At 49.5% G+C, this 17486-nt stretch overlaps 1 protein-coding gene across 1 annotated transcript in view; it reads left to right on the top strand.

The window, feature by feature from the left end:
• The window catches only part of ANK1 (ankyrin 1), a 205515-nt gene that overhangs the window by 115253 nt on the left and 72776 nt on the right, over positions 1-17486 (top strand). The window contains exon 2 of the mRNA XM_061177537.1: positions 460-561. Within this exon, the coding sequence (XP_061033520.1) occupies positions 460-561 (102 nt within the window). The remainder of the gene's footprint in view (positions 1-459; positions 562-17486) is intronic.

Below are 17486 nucleotides of genomic sequence, written 5' to 3'. Positions count from 1 at the left end.
CCACAAAATAGCACCAAAGAGCTTGCGTCTGGCTCCTGTGGTGCCTCCGTCTGTGACTCAGTGGGTGGGGCCGGGCAGTGTGATTTGGGCTCCTCAGTAGGAAGGCGGAGCCCGTGGAAGCATCGAGGCAGTGAGACGCCAGGCCTGCTGAGTGATCACTGGTGGAACGGGAACCCTCTCGAAGGCCGGCCCCTCCCGGGTCCTAGCCAATATCGCTTGCTCATAAAAACACCAAAAGGAATGGAGACTGGGCTCTGAAGGCCGCCCCGCATGTGGGCCGAGAGCTGTCTGTCCAGGGGCTCCAGGCCCGTACACGCCTGGGGACCATGGTGGGCACCTGAGCAGGAGGGTGTGCTGGCTGCCGCCGTGACCTTGGCCCTTTTGCACAGCTCTGGGCTTGAATGGATCGTGAGATCTTTGTCACGCAGACCCACTCACAGCCGCTGTTTCTCCTCACAGGCCGATGCTGCTACCAGCTTCCTGAGGGCAGCAAGATCGGGTAACTTGGACAAAGCTTTGGACCACCTGCGGAACGGGGTAGACATTAACACCTGTAACCAGGTAAGTGAGATGCAGGGTGCAGGCAGGCATGTGGTCTCTGAAGAGCGGCTCTTGCCTGGTGCCCTTTCCTGAAGGCTTGAATCTGCCTCTATTCACCTTTTCCCGGTGGCCTCAAACATCCCTCAGGGCTCCCGCCCGCTGAAGGCCCTAACCCTGCTGTTTGTGGCCCTGCAGCAGCCCAGGGCCCCATAGAGAAGCGCTGGTGCCCGAACAGTGTGGGCTGCACCCGGCTCCATCCCCTGCGGCCTCTCCCCTTAGAAGTCTCGGCTGGTCCCTGCTGCGGTCTTAGAATTTGTGGCCTTTGAAAGTGGGCTGGAGGAAGGGCCTTTGAAGGATGCTGTGTCAGTGGTGACATTCATCTCCTTTGTCCACCAGCAGCCTTTGTGGGTGCGCTGCTGGGCTGAGAAGGAAACAGTGCTGAGGACTTGCTCTGTCGTATGTTGACAGAGACTGAGAACTAGCGCGGCTGAAAGGGCTTCTCTGGTTGTTTCTGGTGCTGAGTGACAGGGCTTGGTTTGGGGAGGGGGAGGGGACTGAAAGTGTGCAGGATGGATTGGAAGACAGAGAGTCAGGTTTGGGGCCAGAAATCTAGGCACTGACTGAATAGAGAGGATCTTACTCCCAAGAAGGAGGACAGGGGTGTGGCCAGGGCCGTGGATCGGATGACTTTTGTTGTGTTTGTTTGTTTCTGCCAGTTGTTCAGGTACACAGCTGATTCCGTTTCTGATTGAGAAGAAAGTTACCGATTGTGACTTTTTAAAAAATCATCTTAACCATTAAAAAAATTGCTTTTAATTGTGGTGAAAAGCATATAACATAGAATCGACCATCTTAAGCGTTTGTAAGTGTACAGTTCAGTGGCCTTAAGTACATCCATGGATGTCACCACCCTCCATCCCCAGGGCTCTTTTCATCTCCTAAAACTGAAACTCTGCACCCATTAAACAGCAACTAGCCCTTCCCTCCTCTCCAGCCCCTGGCGACCGCCAACCTCCTGTCTGCCTCTAGGAATCTGACTGCTCCAGGTACCTCATGCATATCAGTGGACTCATGCAGTGTATGTCTTTTGTGACTGGCTTATTTCACGGAGCACGGTGTCCTCAGGGTCCATCCGTGTTGTGCTGGACTGGATGACTTTTACAAGCCAGCAGGGGAAATAACAGGAATGCAGCTTAACTTTTCCACTGGCGGCGTGCCTCCGGCCCTCATCCTACTTAAGATGGACGATACCCTGTGCCAAGACCCCTTTTGGATCCAGTTGGTCTTCTGTGGTCTAAATCCACAGCTGGAAGATCAGAGAGGATGGGGCGGGGGATGTGTGATGGGAAACAAGTAGGTGTGTGATATGAAGCAGCAGCCATGGCCGTGAACTTCAGAGGGGAGACAGGCGTGTGGACGGACTTGGGGGTGCAAACTAGATGGGGAGAAGTAAGCCCCCCTTCTGTCATCCCTCCACCCAAATATCCCAGCCTGCGTGCGTCCACAGGCCTGAGGACATTCGAGGTGATTCTCAGTAAATGTACAGCCCTAAAGGTCGCCTTTGGAGAGATTGACACTCTGGACCCATTTCTTTCATGGGGAGGGACAGTAGGAGCAAAGTCTGGGGGCCAAGGGAGAGTCCTGGGATCAGAGCGCTCAGGAGAGGGGCTGCGTGAGCTGTCGTGGTGTCGCCAACCACCCCCCAGCCCCGTGGGGACACCCGCGGATGCATTCCTGGGCGGCATCGATGCGAGTTCTGGCTTCCTTTGTTCAGGCCCAGAAACCCAGCTGAGTGTCCGCAGTGCGCCCGCTTGAGACGCACCAGCCCCTCAGAGGCCTTCCAAGGGTTAGGACGCCAGCTCTCAAAGGAGCCACTTAGCAGAAATGGGGGCAACTGCATGTCCCTAAGCCCTGAGCCAGAGCTGATTTTCCGTGTGAAATTGGAAGATTCTGATGACACCAGGAGGGGCTCGGACCTGATCGGGCTGCTGCCGGTGAGGCCCCGGCGTGTGAATGGCCTGTCCCTCTGCCTTTGCTCCTCTGAGGCACCTCCTCGGTTCGTCTCAGGCTCCACGAGCATGAGGCAGTATTTGCTCTTTAGGGACACGCTTTCCCGTGGGCTTAGCGCCAGAGGAAACTGCTAACTGCTGCAGGCGAGGCAATAATGTGGAGGGCGGGTGTGTGAAAGGAGGGCTCCCCAAGGTGCACAGCCCCTCCTGCTGGTTTAGCCCCGCGGCTCCTTCACCCCCTCCCCCAGATCTGGGCCCTGCTGCTCTTTGTCTCGTGCTGCCGCAGGGGCAGAGCTGCAGACCCGCCCAGGAGTGCCAGCGTCGCTGGAGCCTCCTTCTGGTGTTAGCGGGCGATTTGGCTTTTGCTCTGAGTGGAGCATGTTGGGCGGGGCGGGGAAGAGGGGAGAGGACTGAACGGTGGGGCGCAGCGGGGCTAGAATTCGAACCTCGGGTTAACCTCAGCGCACCATCCGGGCAACGCCCTTGCCCTGTGATGCGCACAGACCCGTCCTCCTTATGGGTTGAGAGCTTCTTCTCTTTAAAGCACGCATTCACTGTTTTGAGAAGATAAAAACAGGCTCTTGTCCTGGGGTCATGGCTCGAGAATTTGCTTTTGCTTGAATCTTTGGAGCCAGTGGACCATGATAGCAGTAATACGGCAAATGCTGATCCTTATATAAGCAACACGCTTTCAAAGAGTATGTTTCGTGGAAAGAATGGGAGTTGTTTGCCATACTTGGAAATAATTACGCTAAGTAGTGTGAAAAGAGGCTTATTTAAGAGACATCTGAATATTCAGGGCAGCTTTCTTATTGCATAGATTATGTCTACTGATTTTGATCACCATGATTATAGTTATAGAAAAGACCAAGTCCACACGCAAGGACACATGTCTACATGTGCCTACGCCAGTATCTTTCCATGAATACCCGTGTCTTTCATTGATCCAAGCATTTTTCAAGCTTCAGACCTGGGTAGCCAATGTCTTCCTGGATACCTCCTCACGTGTAGAGCTGGGCTTTAGGAATTTAGTGGTTAAAAAAAGAAAAAAGCCATCATCCTCATGCTCTCTGAACTATAATCTACCGGCTGTGAGAGCTGTTAAGTCAAATAATCACGCAAATGGATCTGCAGACCAAACTATGTTAGGAGCCATGAGGAAAGGCAGAGGGTGTTAGGAGAATGTGTAAGAAAGATGTAGGGTAGGGCTGGAGGTCAGAGAAGACTCCTAGAGGAAGAGATATTGAGCTGAGGGGTGAGATGGGGTTAATGAGGGAGGGGAGGGAAGAACATTCCAGAGGCAGAGAAAAGCCTGGAGAGTTTAGTGGCGGCCAGAACGGCTGCAGGCGGAGAGAACAGGGACCAGATGAGGCCGGAGAGGTGACCTCAGGGCTGTGCTGGACCCGAGAGGCAGGGGCAATGGTCACAGCAGCCAACAACTGGGTCAGCGTGCCCTAGGGCCCGAGCCGTGTGTGTGCATCACGAGTGTGGGCACGTGTGCGCCAGTGTTTCCTGCTGCGCCCCACGTTGCCGAGTGAGGAGAAGGGTCTTGGGGAGGGACCAGAACGGCAGGAGTAGGGGGACTGACCGAGAAGGATGGAGGGGTTTCAGCCTTTGACCACCTGCACAGCTGCATCCGCGTGTCCTGGTAGAGCATCCACCCGGCTTGTAGACCTGGTGAAGGATTCTGATCTTTATCCTAAGAGCCGAGGGGAGCGACCACAGATTCAGGCACAGGAGTGACAGGGCCGCAGGTGCCCACTGTGAACACGACAGGTGGAAGGGCCCACAGGTGGAGACAGGGAAGCCAGTTATAACAGCAGTCCCCAACCTTTTTGGCACCAGGGACCGGTTTCGTGGAAGACAGGTTTTCCACGGATGGCGGTTCAGGCGGTAATGCGAGCGACGGGGAGCGGCTGTGCAGCCCAGTTCCTAACAGGCCGTGGACCAGTAGTGGTCCGCACCCGGGGGGTGGGGGACCCCTGGGTTATAAGATGACAGCAATAGTCCAGAAGAGACACGTCGGAGGCCTGGATCAGGGTCGTGGCCATGGGGATGGATGAGTTGGATGGGGGTGGGACAGGGGAAGGAGACTTCAGCAGGGACCCTCAGATGTCTGGCCTGTGCGGGCTGTGGAGGGTGGCACCGCTCACGGACAGAAGAACTGGGAGCAGGCTCGATGTGTGGAAACGGGGTGAGAAGGAGAGAGCAGGGCTGGGCGGGCATCCTCTTAGGGAGTCTTTGAGGAATCCAGTGAAATATACAGTAAGCAATTGGATATTTGAGCCTGGAACTCAGATAAGAGGTCCAACCCAAAGATAGATATTTGGAAGCCATTCAGCACTCAAGGAAGTGGAACGCTGGCGTTGGCTGGTGAGAACAGGGCCGAGAGGTGTGTTGAATCTAATACCCCAGTGTCTTCGTGGGGGTCATTTCACACGTATATATTAAACACCTTGTTTGTGCCAGGTATTAGGCACTGAGCAAGATAGACAAAAGAGACAAAGTCTGTGCCCTCGTGACATTTATAGCTGGTGAAGGAGACAGACAGTTAGCAAGAAAATGAACAAATATATAACATCAGCTAATGAGACATCCCATGAAGGAGGGAGGGAAAGGGGCCTAATCTAGAGTGTAGTTAAGGCAGGCCTCTCTAAGGGGATGATTTAAAAAGAAGTAAGGGAGAACCACGTGGTTTCTGGAGGTGAGCGTTCCTGGAGGAGGGCATGTGCTAAGGTCCTGGGGCAGGGGTGAGCTTGGTTTGTTTGGGGAAGAGCAAGAACAGCGTGGCTGCAGTGGAAGGATGGAAAGGAGGCATGGTAAGTGGGGAGGTGGGAGAAATTGCCGGGGCGGAATCTTGAAGGGCTTTCGGGCCACGGTGAGGATCTGGATTTTGCTTCAAGGGTGATGGGATGCCTTTGGAAGGTGCTCCGTCTAACTTAGTTATTTAAGAGATCGTCCTGGCTGCCGTGTGGAGAATCGACTTGGGGCACAGAGACAGAAGCGGGGAGACTGGGCGGGGGGTAAGCTGAGGCAGGGGACCAGGCAGAATTCCGAGGGGGCTCTGAATAAGGGGGGAGAAGGTCGGGAGCGAAGCCCAGGAACTTGCCCCCCCAGGCTTGCAGGGTTGTCGCCCTGGCTGTGGTGGTCTCAGCACACACGGCACAGGGCATGTGGAGACCAGGGGTCGTGACTCAGCCCGGGACCGTGTCATTCTCGCACATGGCAGTGGGCTGGTTGGGTCGTGTCTCAGCTCAAAAGCCATTGTGAAGACACAGTTGTCCCCAGGGCCTGAAGCAATGTCCGCTGTCGTCACCCCGATCCTCTCACAGCTCAGCCGTGTCCGACCGTAGAGCATAGCAAAGTCGTCTTATCTGTCCTAGTAGATGCTAAGCGACCTGGTGGCAAAGCCCATGGCTGCCTCTGCCCCTCAACACCCGGCACACGACGTGTCATATGGTCGATACTGGCTTGAATAAATGGCTCCATAATTAGACACATATTAACAGCAGCCTCATGTGTCCAATTTCCAGAATTATTGCTAGATTACTTATATCAAATTAAAATAGTTTATTATGGAGGCCATAGCAAGAAAAAAACATACTTTCTGGGATGCACTAATCGACCTTACGTGCTTAGCAGTTAGCCCAATAAAAAGAGAATGAGAGGACAGCAAGTCAAGAGCCTCTGTTCTCCCGAATTCCTAGAATTGCTGGGTCTACGTGGGGCTCCACTGGGAACGGCCAACTCTAACTCCAGGGGCGAAAAGCCTCACTGTTTTAGGTTTCTGCTCTGTTCTTATGACGCTCACAAACCCTGGCTCATTGCCCTTCCTGATAGGAATAAAGGAAATTTCGCTCCAACAGTAGAGGCATTGTTGTCTGCAGCGCTGGCATAAGGCAAAGAGTTAGAAGAAGGGTTTTCTGGAGCATCCCAGGCAACCTCCATCCCCTTAGCCTGTCTTATTCTTCTCCGTGGTACTTACTACTGCCTGACTTGCTATGCGTCTGTGTCTCTCCTCATTACTCTCTGTCTTCCCTGCTACAGTGGAGGCACCTCGAAGGGAGAGGACTTTGCTTTATTCAGCGCTCCTTGTCAGGATTCTGCCTTGCACATAGTAGGTGCTCATAAAATCAGTCGGTAGCTCTCTAGTCTGCTGTAACCACTAATGATGAAACCTTATTTATTTGACGCTTAGCCCATGTAGGAACTCCATCTAAGCACTGCCACTTTTTCTTTTTGAGTTTTTAAAATTTATTTATTTATTTTTAAATTTTTATTGAAATATAGTTGATTTACAATGTTGTGTTTGTTTCAGGTGTACAGCAAAGTGATTTAGTTATACATATATATATTCTTTTTTTACACTCTCTTCCATGATAGTTTATTATAAGATATTGAGTATAGTTCCCTGTGCTATACAGTAGGTCCTTGGTGGTTGTCTCTTTTGTATACGGTAGTGTGTATATTTTAATCCCCAACTCCTAATTTATCCCTCCCTTCTGCTTTGGTAACCATAAGTTTGCCTTCTGCTTTGGTAACCATAAGTTTGTTTTCTATGTCTGTGAGTCAATTTCTGTTTTGTAAGTGAGTTCATTTGTATCTTTTTTTTTTTTTTAGATTCCACATATAAGTGGTATCATATGGTATTTGCCTTTCTCTGTCTGGCTTACTTCACTTAGTATGATCACCTCTAGGTCCATCCATGTCGTCGTGAGCAGTGCCACTTTTAAGAGCAGCGTGAAATAGTCCCTCTTAGGATAATGACTCTCCTGCATGATGGTAGTTCTGGCGCCAGCCACACTCATCAATTATGTGGCAGTGTTTGCTGCCGTATCCAGAAGCTCGACCATCTGAGCAATCACAAAAACATAAACAATTCCCGACACAGCCCAGGAGAGCGTGTGAAACCATGCTAGTTCCATTGATGTTCCCTAAATTTCCACATGTGCCTTCTACATGCACCCAGCACTGCTGGGTACTTGTTTATCTTGAAGGTGAAGGGTTTTCAGCATTTCAAATAAATGGAGCACCTGAACAAGAGCTCCAGAATAATCTTTTCTACAGCAGCCAAATGCCAAGTGTTTTGATCAGGATTTGTGATAATTGCTACCTTTCCAAATTATAGTCTTAGAACTTAGAGGAGATCTTGGCATTCAACTCTGTGTCACTTTCTAGCTCGGAAAGCTGAGGTCTAGAGGTTACTTCTTCTTCTGAGCTTTATAACTTTGGATTTGGAGAGGTGGGCTGGCAAAGACCCCCTGAAGTTTCTCTGCTCATTCATGTACTCAACAAACATGTATGTTTACATTTTTCTTTTAATTCATTTTTTTCCTTTTTTAAAATGCATTTTATTTTATTGAAGTATAGTTGATTTACAATGTTGTGTTAATTTCTGCTGTCCAGCCAAGTGACTTAGTTATACACATATATATATATTTTTTCAGATTCGTTTCCATTCTGGTTCATCACAGGATATTGAATATAGTTCCCTGCGCTCCACAGCAGGACCTTGTTGCTTACCCGTTCTCTATACCATAGTTCTACAAACATGTACTGAGCACTTAGAACACCCCCAGGACCTTGGGAAACACTAAGTTCATCCATGCCCTGCTCTCAAAGAACTTGGAGGCCAGTAAAGAAGTCCAGCTTGTAAGTAGAAGGTTACAAATCCAGCGCCATCCAGAGTGAGCACAGAGGCTGTTCTCATTCACTTATTCATTCACTCAGCACGTTTCTTGAGCTGCTCTACTAAGCCACGTGCTAGCCACTCAAAGTGAGTGCTCCCCCATCGCTTCTAGTCTGGGGGTGGTGGCTGGAGTGAGTCAGAGAAAGCCCTGGAAGGAAGCGTGGGAGCTTGCCAGGGAAATTGGGAACGGGGAACTGCCGCGGGAAGGAGCAGACTGTGCAGAGGCAGGGGTGGCGAAGGGCACAGGCAGCAGGGAGGTGGGTGAGCTTGGGGTACATGAAATGTAAGAGGGGAGGATGGGGTCATCAGGCTAAGGAGGGTACATCTGGATCAGGGCCAATATGGAGCCTGTTACTCTCCTCTGGCATCATCTTTTTTTTTTTTCGGCCGCACTGCTCAGCATGGGGGATCGTCGTTCCCCGACCAGGGATCGAACCCAGGCCCCCCTTCAGTGGAAGTGCGGAGTCTTAACCACTGGACCACCGGGGAAGTCCCCTCTGGCATCATCTTTTGCTTAGGAACTGCTGACAGGCGTACAGATCATGTTCAACTACATTGTTCCCTAATTCTACCTGCACCCCCCAACTCACACAGAAAGCCTCTCCATACGATCACATGGTAACATTAAGCCTTCTGGAAATGTGCTGTTTGTTGCAGCTCTGGAATAGTGAAGAAGGAAGGGGAAGGGTGTGTGATTGCAGCCCCCATATGGAAGAGTGGTGGTCCGGGGTGTGCAGGTGTACAAGGGGAACACTAGATGCCCCAGCGCCTGGTTCCAGGGACTCTTCTGGAGCTCCGGTTCCTGCTAGAAAAGGTACTAGTGAAAAAGACAGAACCTGAAAACCTCCTTCCCCTGAATTATTTTAAATAGGTAAATTACTTCTGCATCGCGGCAGAAATGAGCTATTTGGTGTTCATCTTGCTAATTACAGCGGCTAATTTATAGTTTGAAAGGAAGTTGATTGCTTGACATGAATCAGAGTGACCCACGGTGTTTTAAGAATCACAGATTTCAGTTCTCTGGTGTCTCTGCTTTCCCAAGCCCTTCCAGGCACGGCCGCTTTGAAGGCTCACATCACCCCTGTGGAGTGGATAGAGCAGGTGCTCGATAAGTGAGGTCGGTGAAGAGGCAAAGAGTCTTCCTGAGCTGGAGCCGGGGTCCCCCAACCCCCAGCCTGGCCTCTGTGCACCGAACCCCACGGACAGGCTGACTGGTTTTATTTTCATTTCCCTCCCCTCTTGGTGAAGGGAGAGTTAACTGAGTGCTTCAGGTATATAAAGGTGTCCACTTGTAGCAACAATGGGGACATCTCTGGGATCCGAGGGACTAAAAAGGGTGATAGCATCGTCAGGAAGGATCTGGAACATATTCCAAGGAAAGCACACCCTCCAAAGTCCACTTTATGGTTTGATTGCTGTGACTTTACAATGTGAAGACTAGATGTGGCATTCTTAGTCTCAGGAGGCTAAGAAGAAAGATAGCTCTGTGTGTGTGTCAGGTTGCATGTGTGTGAATTCAGTTCCGTCAACTCTTAGGGAACACACGGTGTGTGCCAGGCCCGTTTTTGTCATTTGTGACAACCATGTCCCTGAGTGTGTTTTGAGATTTTTCATTTAACAACGAAACGAATGCAGGGTAGTTGTTGAAAATTTCACACTTTACAGAAATACAGAAAGTCAGTCTTCTGTAAGTCTCCCCTTCTGTTCCCTCTCCCCCCAGATCACTGTGAACAGTTTGGCATGAGTCTTGTCATATGTGTTTCTGCATCTCTATGTGCAAAAACACATTTTTTTTTTTTTGGAGTAAAATTGCTTTACAATGTTGTGTTAGTTTCTGCTGTACAGTGAAGCGAATCAGCTCTATGTATACCTATATCCCCTCCCTCTTGGACCTCCCTCCCACCCCCATCCCACCCCTCTAGGTCATCACAGAGCACCGAGCTGAGTTCCCTGTGCTATACAGCAGGTTCCCACTAGCCATCTATTTTAAACATGGTAGTGTATTTCTGTCAAACCTCATCTGCCAATTCGTCCCACCCTCCCCTATCTTAGTTGTTTTCTGAGAGCGCGTACACTGATTCTGGAATTGTGGAATTAAGAGAAGAAGGCCTGTCATTTTGAAGATTCACAGGCTGAGGCCTGGCAGGTGAAGTGACATGTCTAGACCTCAGGAGGACAGTTTAGAGGCCCTCGTCCCGTGTCCGACGTTCTTGCCTCTAAACCCCACTGCCCTGCTTCTGAAGAGCTGGTTCTTTTTATCCTGTTAAAGGAATGCTGAGATCTCGGACGTGGATACCCTTTCTAGTCCATAGGAGATATTCTTAGCTGCTGAGCTGAATTTCAGAGTCCCGTTAGTCCCGTTGTCTCATTAACCTGAGCTCACACTTTCCTCTGTGTCCCCAAGGGCCTCCAGCCCCTGCGGCCGCTGGGCTGCTGAACACAAGGGGGCTGCCCAGGTGTGTACGGAGAGGAGAGGGAAGGGGACCGGGTCGAGGCATCTCCTCCTGGAGCTCCCAAAGAGGTGTGGGTTTCTGGTTTTTTCTTTCTTTTTTTTTTCTCTTAAGATAATGAAAGCATTCAAGTGTTTTTCTCCTTGTGAATATCCAGTAACCTCTAAATCATAAGCGCTGCCTGGGTAAGGAGGTAAACTTCGATTGTAATAAAGCAGAGGAGGGGCACGCGCAGAGCTGGTCCTGTGCCTTTCCCTCTGACTGTACGCCTTCCTCTCAGTTTCTGAGCTTCTTTTACCTTCCCCGGCCCTGGACCGGAGACAGGATGGCAAAGGAGACGAGGGGTGATTTCCCGCCAGAGTGACAGCAATCGCTTCAGCTCTTTCTGGCTTCCGATGTGTTAGATCCAGGGTCATATATTTTTAGCAGACCTTTCCCACCAAGCGGTCTCCAGGGAGCCACACGATAGCTGGGTCAGAAGGAGGCTGCGGTGCCGTGTGCGGGGCCCTGCCCTACCCTCCTGTCAGCTGGTTCCCACGTGGGGCTTTGGCTGCTCTCCGGGGTTTCCAGCCTAGAATGGTCTTCTCAACTCCGGTAAAGGTCGCCCCTCGCGGGGCCTGTAAAATAGGAGGAACGTGCGTGCTCAGCCTCTCACTCTGGCTTTGATCCTTACCCGCGCGGGAACCCCAACGGGCTGCCCATCCTCTCCCGCCACAGCCAGAGCCCAGAGTAACGCAGAGCTCTGCGTCCGCTTCTCTGACAACCTCTTCTACCCCTCCCACGCGGCTCCTTCCTACTCCCCACTTTCTTTTTTAAAATTGTAACATTTCAAACCTATAGAAAATTGGCAAGAACCGTACAAAGAATCCCCACATCTCCCTCACCCAGATTCTCTGTGACCTTTCCTCTCTATTGATCTGTAATATGTACTACAGATGACGCAATTCCCCGTCACCCCTAAACAGCCGGTGAGTACTACCCAGAAGTCAGGACACTTTCCCACATGACACAGAGTCTCTCCAGGAACACCCTCTGGGATCACTTGTCATGTCTTATCGGCCTCCTTCAACCTGGAATGCTTCCTCAGTCTTGGCCTGTGTCTCCTCTTTTTGACCGTCTTCCGTTCTGTAGTTTGAACCTCAACTGTGTCGGCTGATGTTTCCTGGTGACCAGGCTGAGGCGGTGCATTCTTAGCAGGAGCCCATAGACATCATGCTCCCTTTCCACTCCAAGGATGTTAACCTTGATCACCTGCTGAAGTTGGTGTCTGCCAAGTTTTTCTACTGTGAAATCATCAATTTTTCCCTTTGTAGTTGATCAGTATTTTCTTGGGGAGGAATATTCCGATATAATGCCGATATCCTGTTCCTCATCAAACTCCCAGCCACCATTCGTGGCATACACTGATGACTTCTGCCTGCATCACTACCACTATGATGGTTCCGAGGAGTGAGTCTCCATCATTTCTTCTGCGTTTATTAGCTGGCATTCCACTGAAGGATAAGCTTTCCCTTCTCCCTCACTGATTTGTTTTTTTTCATTATTTATTTATAATGAGTCTGTTCAGACTCATGGGTTCCTGTTTTATTTGATGGGTTGTAATCTGATACTCTCATGACTTATTTTGATGTTCAGATCTAAACCAGGCCATTGGGAGCCCTTTCAATAAGCGGGCTTCTGTGTTATGTGACGTGTTTGCATCATTCTTGATTTCCTTACTTTCTGGCATAAGTTATCCCAGCGGCATTTTGTACTTCCCCTGCCCCAGCCCTGAATCAGCCACTTTTCTAAGGCCCCCGTTTCCTTTCAGTGGAGGCTGGTATGTAGACACCAAAATCTGATCACTCGGTGTGCCCACTTCTACTGCTTGTCATGTGTGTACACACATCTGTAACTATTTCTACATCTATCTGTGTATGTGTATTTTTAAAAACCCATGAGATCAAGCCAATACTTGTAATCCTGGTCCAAGACCTCAGGGTTCTTCCTAGCCTTTCCTCTTTCCAGGTTTTAAATCCCTTCAGACAGTGAGAAATCTGACTCCCACGGATTCGCATCATCCTTAACATGTTTGTTTATTCGCTCAATGTGCCAACCTCCTAAGCACTCCAGAGCGGCCCTCTCCTCCCTCTCAGATGCCTCTGCAGGGCACCCCTCGGGTTCACTGTCCTCCTTCCTCAGATGCCGGCATCCTCCAGCTGGGAGGTGAGGGAAGGGAACAGGAAGAGAAGGGAAGATGGAAAACCCCTGTTCTCTTTTGATTTCATTTCTGTTTGGGCTGAAAATTTAATGCAGGCAATTTGAGGAGCATACCCAAGATTTATATTGTTGTAGCAATTTCTTTGCCAGCAGCTTAATTCATGCCCTCCTCTCGTTGAGCCCAGAGTGACAGTCACTCCATCTTTCCTTTCCCATCACCTCTTGTTTCTCATCGTCCCCTCTGTCTTTGGTTTCCGTGGTCTCTGCCTTTCCTTCTTCCCTCACTCTTTCTCTCTTTCTCATCAATTTCAGGATTCGGAGTAGGGATGGCAACCATTTCAATCCTTTTCTCTCTCCATAGCCCTGTTTAGATTCTTATTTCCTACTCTGTTTCAGGGCTGCAGACCTGGAAATATGTAATGTCAGTGATCGTGCCCCACAAATAGGAGCCAATAATAGAGCAAAGCTAGAGGTCACAAATGTACAGGCGGGTTGTTATTTGGGGAATTAAGCTTCTGTAACATAGAGTATAATACTTATCTTCCCTGGACAGATATAACAAGCTGATAGAGGATCCAGACTGGATGGGAAAGTAGCATATAAAGTATAAGAACGAGGTGCATGATCCTCTGTGTATACATCCTTGTCCTTTATGGGCGAGACCTTCACTCCTGGCTGACTGCCTGGGTAAAGTGGGTGTGGCCTGAAGGCAAGTTACCTAGAAACTCCTCCCCCGCTGCATCTTGTTCCCCTCTGGGGCCCTCGGCTTCTTGGCCTTCTCTGCCACTGCTCTGGCTTATTCTTCCAGGACTCCACTCCTTTCCTTCCCCATCGAAGCCTCCCCTGCCCAAGGCTCCATAGCCTCTGATAATAGGGCAGCCAATTAATCTGCTAAGCAGAGCCAATTAACAGGGTAGTAAGTGCTTATGAATAAAAAGGCCATGCTTCCCAGCTGCTACAGGAGCACACACTGCTTAGCTCAAAGAAAGGGCGTAGGGGCTGGAATCATGAGGTTCAGGGGCTGTGGGGTGGCAGGGGCAGGTGGGCAGGAGGGTCCTCAGGACACAGCCTGAGGCTGCTCCAGGGCCAGCTGTGTGTGTGCGTGAAATCACTGGGTGTGAGAAAAGGAGTGGAACGGAGCGTGTCCACACGAGAACGCCAGCAGCAGCCTCGGAGGTGTTCTTGGAGTTTTCAAAGAGGCAGAGGATCTCCGGACACCAAGTCCTCTCGGTTTGAAATCGTCCTCTGCTCTGGACAGGATGAGAGTTTAATTTCCTGTGACACGTCTACTGGATTTGTACATTGAGAAATCAATTAGTGTAATTGGGGCAATCAGAGACGTGAAACAGAGGGATCATTTACTGAGAACAAATGTCTGGAATTGTCTATTTTGTCAGTGGAATTTCTCACAGTTGGTACAAGAAAATACTCCAAATTAAATCATTCAGGCTGAATGAGACTTTATTTTTCTTCTTCTTCTTCTTCAAAATGTTAAAAGAAGCACAGCCTGGCTGAGGTCTCCTCCCCTCCCATCAGACAGATTGCTGCTCAGAAAGATGCTCTAGATTGACATTTTACCTGAAAAAAGCAGAGCAAAGGCAGATGAGAAACTCCAGGTGTGCATGTTCGTCATGAATATTTTTGCCCAAAAGATCCTAAAATGGTTGTCTGCCGTGTTAAGACCATGTGGGATGAGATCATATGGGACCAGGTGGCCTCAGAGGCTCAGGATAGGGAGTTTCTAGGATGTAAAAAGCTTCAAAGAACATTGCTCCCACCCTAACAGAGAGAAAAGCTTGGATAATCTACAGAATTACAGTTTTCCCTGAGCCCATCAGAGGGCTGAGGCCACAGGGCAATGGACTTTTAGCTGAATTCCAAAAAGGGATGAGCCCTCTGAGGAGAGGGCCACCATTTCAGCTTTGGCAGATGCAGGAGAGAAAAGCAGTTGCCATACAAGCCAAAGTCTTAACAGACTCTTGCAGGCCGGTGTGGCTTGAGTGTGTCTGGAGCCCCAGGCCTCCACCAGGTGCTCCTGAGAAATAGTGGGGTAAATCAGGAGACCAGAGGACACCCATGGGCAGCACAGGAGAGCAGGTGGTGCCTGTGACTGTGGGGTTGGGGGGTGGCCCCAGACTCTTCCCTTGTGTGAAGCCAAAACAGACCCTCTCCCCTTCAGACCTCAGGCAAAATCCCTTCTCCAGAGGGGGAGTAGTGGCAAACTCCCTCTGCCCCTGGGGAGGGTAGGAAACCTTCCAGCCCCAGGACACAGGCAGAGACCCAGCGCTGCTTCAGGAAAGGGGGAGGCACAACCCCTGTACTCCTAGGGAGGGTGGGAAGCCATTTGGGGCCAATAACTGCCTTATACCAATAAAAAGCAGAGGTCTGCTACCACTGGGGGAGGAGCAAGGGAATCTCACTCAGCACCAAGTATAGAGACAAGGCAGGTTTTGCTGCTGCAGAGAAGAGGGGAAAAATGGTGGAAAAAAAATCCCACCTTTGAGGTCCAGGAGCAAAGCCTGCCTAAGACTGAAGCTGGATCAGGACAAAAGAGAAGCTCTGCTCCTACCTTGTAACAAGGAAGAGCATAGGACTGCTGGGAGGGGGCAAGAGCATGGAGAAAGACCCCGACTGAGGCACAGGCACATAAGGATGGCTGGAAGCTGAGCGGCAATCAGGAACACAGAACAACCCTCTGGCACCTTAGCTCCTACTCTGAGCTCCGAGTGACAGCAACCTACCTCTGGAATAATCTGAAGGCTGTGCGCACCAGTGGTAACAACAAAACCCAGATGCAGGTCAACTCCTGACTAGATTGACTCAGCCCCCATCCCCAGCCCTGTGCTAACAGCTTCACAGAAGCAGAGGCATGTCCATTTCCAGGCACAAATTATTTCAGTCTCTACTGCTCTTCTATATATAGTCTGGCATTCAATTAAAAATTATAATACACACAGTAAGAAAAACAACAACAACAAAGCATTGTCAATAGACAAAGCAATCAACAGAACCAGACTTAGAGATGACCTGGATATTGGAACTATCAGATGGACTTTGAAATAACTTTGCTTAATATGTTAAAGGATCTAGTAGGAAAAGTGGACACCGTTCATGGACAGATAGGGGATTTCAGCAGAGAGATGGCAACTGTAAGAAAGAGCCCAATGAAATGCTAGAAATTTTTAAAAACTTTCATGGCAATGTGGAATTTCTTCAACAGGCTCAAGAGTAGACTGAACACAGCTGAGGAAAGAATCAAAGAACTTGAAGACATGTCGGTAGAAATGATCAAAATTGAAACAAAAAATAGAAAAAGAGTGATGAAAGAAAAACAGAAAAGAGCAGTCAAGGGCTGTGGAACAAAATCAGTTAGTCTAACATGCGCGTAACTGGAGACCCAGAAGCAGGTGTCTTCGGGAAGAAGAATTTGGCAAGCTGGCATTTTCCTGAGAAAAGTGTGTGGTTAAAAAAATGCCCACAAGTAGCTACTGCTTTGCTCCCCAGCTTCTAATCTAGCTGAAGAATTTCCTCTAATATCCCTCCACCTCCTTCTTGTTTATCTTCTACACCCAGTTATTTGGGGGAAGAAATATGTGATTTCTCCCCGTAATCCCCCTCAGTATTCTGTCTGCCATTCAGCGTGGAGAGGAGTGGCTGTCAAGTTAGCTGGAGTAGCTGAAAAGGTGCGAGGAAGATTCAGCAGCCTGCCTTTTACTCTTAGCCAGTAACTTAAACTTGATTTGACTCAACTACAACACACGGATCCTGATTTTAAAGAGGTGGTAGATTGCAGTTTGTCTCTGTCCATAGTTTTAGTTAAGAACAAGTAGCTCCCAGAATTTGTACCCCTCCCCCCTTCAGATTTGAGCAATAACAAGTCTGCTTAAAGAAAAAGAAAGTATGAAATATAGTATTTATCCATGAAACGCTCTTTTGAAATACTGAAAGTGGTCTCCTGCATAGACTAGTTATGCCTCTGATAAGACAGTTGTACAAGCTCCTTTGGGTACATATGCCCTAAACTTGTTTTCAGGCTTTCAGCGACTTCAGCTGCTGGATGTGGCCATCCATCCATCTGCTGAGGCCAGTTGCTGGAGAAAACTTGCTGCAGTGGGTCTGGATGTTTGTACGTTCCTGGAATCCAGATGCTTCATGGAAGAAAGAGGAGGGCACTTGATGAGAATGGCCAGGAGCATAGTTTCTAAAATCTGAGCTCATGGGTTTAGAATTTAAACTCAGACACGTTTAAACTCACGTTGCCATTGTTAATGGACTTGCACCCTGGCTGTGTGCAGACTGCCCTGAAAAGCCCTCTGCGAAGCTTTCCTGACCCCTTGACCAAGCAGCTCCTTTCTCCTCTGTGCTACTTTCAGTCTTATACCTGCATTTTGGGCATTTTTCACGTGATTTTGCATTTATTTTTATGCATCTCCTTTCTGTCCTAAACTGAGTTCTTCGAGGGTCAGGGTTTGTGTTTTAGGCATCCCTAGCATAGTGCCAGGCACAGAATAGCTTCTCAGTAAATGTTTGCCGAAGCGGATTAAGTGCATGCTTGGCGTGAGGTAACTGTAGTTGGGACAAGGGTTTGTCATAGCCGTG

Source organism: Eubalaena glacialis, chromosome 20 (assembly GCF_028564815.1).
Source record: "Eubalaena glacialis isolate mEubGla1 chromosome 20, mEubGla1.1.hap2.+ XY, whole genome shotgun sequence".
NCBI lineage: Eukaryota > Metazoa > Chordata > Mammalia > Artiodactyla > Balaenidae > Eubalaena > Eubalaena glacialis.
Note: the sequence above shows the minus strand (reverse complement) of the source record. Positions and strands in the feature narration are given on the sequence as shown.